Source organism: Sorghum bicolor, chromosome 5 (genome assembly GCF_000003195.3).
Source record: "Sorghum bicolor cultivar BTx623 chromosome 5, Sorghum_bicolor_NCBIv3, whole genome shotgun sequence".
NCBI classification, from domain to species: domain Eukaryota; kingdom Viridiplantae; phylum Streptophyta; class Magnoliopsida; order Poales; family Poaceae; genus Sorghum; species Sorghum bicolor.
Genome location: NC_012874.2, coordinates 4,222,097 through 4,227,820, shown reverse-complemented (window position 1 = coordinate 4,227,820; position 5,724 = coordinate 4,222,097). Strand labels below are relative to the sequence as shown.

The 5,724-nt window shown below is 43.8% G+C and overlaps 1 protein-coding gene across 1 annotated transcript; it reads left to right on the top strand.

The window, feature by feature from the left end:
• On the top strand, nt 2,543-4,837 carry LOC8060150 (bifunctional epoxide hydrolase 2). The gene is made up of 5 exons (XM_002450275.2): nt 2,543-2,699; nt 2,831-3,048; nt 3,761-3,922; nt 4,017-4,252; nt 4,334-4,837. Exons 1-5 carry the CDS (start codon nt 2,621-2,623, stop codon nt 4,587-4,589), a joined length of 951 nt encoding a protein of 316 aa, XP_002450320.1. The 5' UTR covers nt 2,543-2,620; the 3' UTR covers nt 4,590-4,837.

Genomic DNA, 5,724 nt, shown 5'->3' with positions numbered 1-5,724 from the left:
TGGTCTCATACATAAAACACTAGTCTGACATAATAGAGTTCATTCATACTGCTGCCCAATTCTAGTTTGAGTGCACCCCATTCCTAGTTTCCCACATCTGGTTGGCCCAAGTATCCCTCTTTGCTGCCCAAGTGATGTTGTCCATGTCATTGTCACTAGGGCCATGCTGATTAACACCATTGGGCACCCAATTCTCTTCGGTAGGAATGATTTCATCAACACCATACCTGAGTATCCAGTTGTGAAGTATACAACAGGCTAGGACTAGCTTAACTTGGGTTTTGTATGGGTGAAATGGCTTGTTGTCAAGTATCCTAAACCTATTCTTAAGAGACCCAAATGCCCTTTCTACTGTCACCCTCAAGGAAGAATGCCTCAGATTGAACAACTCTCTAGGATTCTGGGGCCTCCTCACTCCAAATTCACTGAGATGATATCTTGTGCCTCGGTAGGGGGGCAGAAACCCAGGCCTCACGGCATAACCAGCATCGATAAGATAGAATTTGCCTAGAGATGAGGAAAGAACGACAATGTTAGAATGGTGGGACTCTAAACTCTTCTACTGCCCGGTATAAAAACTAAGAAAGTACCAACATACCTGTTGGTACCTTAAGACCATCATCCTTCTCCAATGCATGAGCTAGGATTCTAGCATCATGTGTTGATCCTTCCCAGCCAGCTAACACATAAGTAAACCTTAGGTCAAAATCAACTGCAGCCATGACATTTTGGGTGGTAGTATGCTTCCTGCCCATGAAAGCCGCTCTATGTCTTTCAGGAACTCTAGCCAACACATGTGTTCCATCAATGGCCCCTACACAATCCTAAAGAAAACAAATTCATCAACATCTAACTCCTAACAGTGACTATGGAATAGCTGAAGTGACAAAGTCCCACCTTGAAGAAGGGATTACACCTTCTGCTGCCCTGAATTTTTGGGTGGACAGAGCTAGCTGGGGCAACAATCATTTCATTTCTCAGTTCACCAACAGCATACAACACTTCCTGGAAATATCTACTGATGGTTTCAGTTGACCTTCTGAAAGTGTGCTTGATGACCCTAAACCTTGTGTTATGGCCAACTACTAATAGGAACATAGCAACTTGCTCTTCAATCTGTGAGTTAATGCTATCTCTTAGCAGGCCCCTAGTGCGAAACAGGTTACAAAGTTGGAAGAAAGGGGCTCTCTTCATCCTAAGAAGCTCCACACAAGAAGTGTCATTACTGTCATGAATGAACCTAAGGTTTGCTGCCCTCTCTTGGTCTCTGACAGACATGGGGCCACAGGTAATCCCTCTCCACGGGATGTCATCCGTCTGAATCTAATAAAGAACCAAGCACTCATCACAGCAACCATTGCAGCACCCCTAACAATGAGCCTGCGACGCCTAATTGAAGGATCCATGGAGCTAAACAATAAATAAACTATAATTAGTACAACATAGGCAACGATCGGCTGCGACACCAAACTGATGCGCCACCCAGATCAGATAGGTACAAACGGCTAACCAAATGGGATATCTTAGAATGGGGAACCAATTAATAATACAAAGGAGCAGCAGTATGAACTAAACCCTAGTCAGTTTTAGGATCGGCTGCGACAGAACATGCTGCGCCACCCAGATCCATTACCAAATCATTGACCAGTTCTCCAAAGCTCAGCAAAGATTCGACATTTGGTCACACACAATGCAACCCTAATCCATGATGCACATAGATCGAAAGCTCGCACAATGAAAATCGAGAACTAGAGCAATAGAAACTGACCAAACCAGTAAACACAACAATCAATCGCAGCATCCACAACAAGAGCATGGCCAATCAGAACAAGAGAGGAAAGAAAGGAGTACATGCGACGGAGAGGGGCAGCGCGCCGCGTACCAGTGACCCAAATCGCTTACCAGAGGGGAGGAGGAGGTGCGCCGCCACCGGCTGGGGCGCGACGAGGACGGAGGAGGACGGGGGCGAGAGCACGAGCGAGAGAGAGGACTGGCGCCGCGGCCGAGCGTGTGAACAGTGCTTGGGAAACCCTAGCGGGGCGGTGAGCGGCCGATTTTATACAGTGGCCAGTGAGAGCCACTGTGGGCGCTTCGTCGAGGCTGGCCCAAGCCAGGCCCCAGAAAACGGCCGCCCCCTCCGTTTTCTGGGAGCCAGGCTAGCCCATGTACGGAGGCCTTGGATGGCCTGGCTTAGAAGACAAAACCAACAACCAAACTAGAGAAAAATGTGTAGGGAAGAGAGAGATGTGTAGGGGCATCAGCTACGAAGAGAGAGATGTGTAGGGAAAATAATATATTAGAGAAAAATAGATAGCGAACATAAACATATAAACATATATGTCTTTATTAGTGGTGTTCTTACGCTATGTAGGCCTCATGTTCGCTTGAGCTTATCTATAGCTATTCAACAATACTGTTTTTTCTCTGACAATAAATCAGTAAAAATTAATATTTGCAGTTAAGCACACAAGGCAGTTATTCAAAAAGGAGAAAAACTGAAAAGACAATTTTGCCCCTTACATAAGCCTTATGTGCACACTTGCTCTGAACTCTGGACTTCTGAAGTACCTTCAGCCTTCTCTCCAAAAGTCCACCCTCACAAATCTGCAAAGAAGTGGCCATGAACATGGAGCAGCAAATCAAGCACAGCCATCTCCCGATCCGAGGCCTCAGCCTCCACGTGGCCCAAGCAGGCAAAGGTTCGCATCTGCTCTGCTCTCTTCCTCGCCGGCCGGTGGGCTCAAGCTTCCTCTGCTAAAGCCCGGTGCGCATGCGCTCGAGATTGAAGCATAGCGACACCTCTCCTGTCGCCGTCTCGTTTTTGCTGCAGGCGAGCTGGGCACGGTGGTGTTCCTGCACGGGTTCCCGGAGATATGGTACTCGTGGCGCCACCAGATGCTGGCCGTGGCCGCCGCCGGGTACCGCGCCGTCGCGCCGGACTGGCGAGGGTACGGGCTCTCGGACCAGCCGCCGGAGGCGGAGGCCGCGTCGTACGACGACCTGGTGGAGGATCTCCTCGCAATCCTCGATGCTCTCTCCATTCCCAAGGTAATACTGATTTTTGTTAGAATCGCAGTGGCAAGTTCTTGGGTTTGGTCTTGGTTGCGGAAATTTTTGGTGGGTAGTTGTTGGCTCAGTACTTCGGTGCGACTTGTTACTGTTAGCCTATCTGATATGAATTATGATACTGCGATTGGCAATGATGGGTGGACAGGAACCATGTAAGAATGTTCTGACATGGCTATTTATTTTGAAAGATTTCGAATGAATTTCTCAAACGATATGCAAGGGGAAAAAAATAAAAAAATATATCGTGGATGAAGTAGGTTCTTAAGGAAAAGTACTGTCAAGTTTGTGCAATTGTAGGGGCATGTTTACCATCAGAAAGTTACAGCATGTAGAATCCCTTCACCACTGTTTTCCATCTCATGTGACGATATGATTTGTCAGGAAAACATACTTAGTGTGTATATTCAGATTGAAGAAAATAAAGAGGAACATTTTCAATCCAACCTCTTGGCAGTTTTATTTTATTCAAAATAATGTGGGAAATGGAAGACAAAAAAAGATAGAAATTCATTTGTATTTCTTAGAGAAACCTTCATGGGAGTTCTATTGTCCAACAGACTAAGCTTTGCCTATTTTGTTTATCTGCCAAGCTTCTATTAAGTCGTTAGTTCAGTTGAATCAAATAATTTCCAATCACAGTATAATTTCTCAAGAAAAGAATCTTACCTTGTGACTTTGTGAGTCGTGCCAGGCTTTCCTTGTGGCGAAGGATTTCGGAGCCATGCCAGCCTATGACTTTGCTCTTCGTCACCCTAGCCGCACATGTGGTGTCATGTGTTTGGGGATCCCCTTCCTTCACGGTGGCTCATCCTTCACCAGCTTGCCAGAAGGCTTCTACATTTTGCGCTGGCGGGTTGTTCTCTAATCTGAAAAATATATATATAATCACCTTTGCCAAATTGAGCAGAGTGACAGAAAACAATGACAGGGGAACCTTGTTCTTGTAGGAACCAGGAAGAGCAGAGGCTGATTTTGGCCGGTATGATGTGAAGAGAGTTGTTCGGACCATCTACGTGCTCTTCTCTAGGAGCGAAATACCAATAGCAAAAGAAGGCCAAGAGATTATGGACCTTGCAGACTTGTCAACACCTCTTCCAGAGTGGTTGACTGAGGATGATCTAGCTGTGTATGCTTCACTCTATGAGAAATCGGGTTTCCGGTATCCAATGGAAATGCCATATAGGTAATAATAGCAACTGGGCCAACCATGGTATTTGTTTTGTGGGTTTTGAAAAATCAAGGTGTGATATGCTGCATTTGACAGGTCGCTCCATAAAAGGATGCCAATTGAAGATCCAAGATTCCAAGTCCCAGTGTTTGTTGTCATGGGGGAGAAAGACTATGTGTTCAAGTTCCCTGGTGTTGAGTCCGTTTTGAAAGATGGCATCATGGAGAAATTCACACCGGACCTAAAGATCACCTACATCCCTGAAGGAAGCCATTTCGTTCAGGAGCAGTTCCCGGACAAGGTGAATGATCTCCTGGTCAGTTTCTTGAAGGACCACCCTGTGGCTGCATAGATGTTCTAGCAGTCCATGTTCACTGTCACAAGCAACACCTACGATAGGAAAAACTGCTATGTGTAGTGTCGCCAGTAAAGGAACAATCTGATACTGAATTTGCATCAGCTTTCAGTGTTCTGACTGTGTTTGCATCTAGCGTGTGAAACAAGTTTTAAAAATCAAGCAGTATTGATTGCATAAAGCATCAGTGTTCTTGACGAAAATGATTATAAAGACCGAAAATTCAAGTATTGCCTTAGGCCTTATTTAGTTGCCACCCAAAAACTTTTCACCCTATCTCATTGAATCTTTGGACATATGCATGAAGTATTAAATTTAGATAAAATAAAAAAACTAATTGTACTGTATAATTGGATTTGCGAGACAAATTTTTTAAGCCTAACTAATCCATGATTAGACATTATTTACTACAGTGACACATGTGCTAATGCCAGATTAATTAGCCTTAATAAATTTGCCTCGTGGTTTCTTAACAGATTCTGTATTTTTTTCTATTAGTATTCGAACATTTTATGCGACATCCTCATGTAACACCTAAAGATTTTTCGGCCTCGAACTAAACACGGCCTTAGAAACTGTCATCGCAGCTTGCAAACTGTCAAAGTGAGTATAATCGAACCTGATCAGTCTGCCGTGGCCAGGAGTTCTTTGTGAGCGGCTTTGATGGTCATTTCCTCATTTGGATGTGCTCGACTATATAAACATAAACCGCATGCATAACAAAAAGAGTTGTAAAGAAATGAATACAGGCAGTCAGTGACCTAGAACCAGCAGAAGGGCGCTTTGATGCGTTATGCCCAACATTTTAAATCTCCAGCTGTGGTATTTAGCGAATGACATCTAAAATACTCCCTCCATCCCAAATTATAAGGCATTCCAAAATCTTAAAGAGTCAAACTATCATAAATTTGACCAAATTTATATAATAAAATAATAATTATTATGCTACCAACTAAGTATCGTTAAATTCTTTCTTAATTATATTTTCATAGTATACTCACTTTATGTTACAAATCTTTGTATTTTTCTCTATAATTTTTATCAAACTTAAAAATGCTTTGACTCTCCAAGATTCTTGAAATGACTTATAATTTTAGAATGGAGGGAGTAGCTAATAGCGAAATTAAATGGG

Bases quoted from the DNA above. Each gene is read 5' to 3' on its own strand.
- LOC8060150 (XM_002450275.2), top strand. From the start codon at position 2,621: ATGAACATGGAGCAGCAAATCAAGCACAGCCATCTCCCGATCCGAGGC. The intron at 3,049-3,760 runs GTAATACTGATT...GAGTCGTGCCAG, and splicing joins ATGCTCTCTCCATTCCCAAG to GCTTTCCTTGTGGCGAAGGA. The intron at 3,923-4,016 runs GTTGTTCTCTAA...TTGTTCTTGTAG, and splicing joins TCTACATTTTGCGCTGGCGG to GAACCAGGAAGAGCAGAGGC.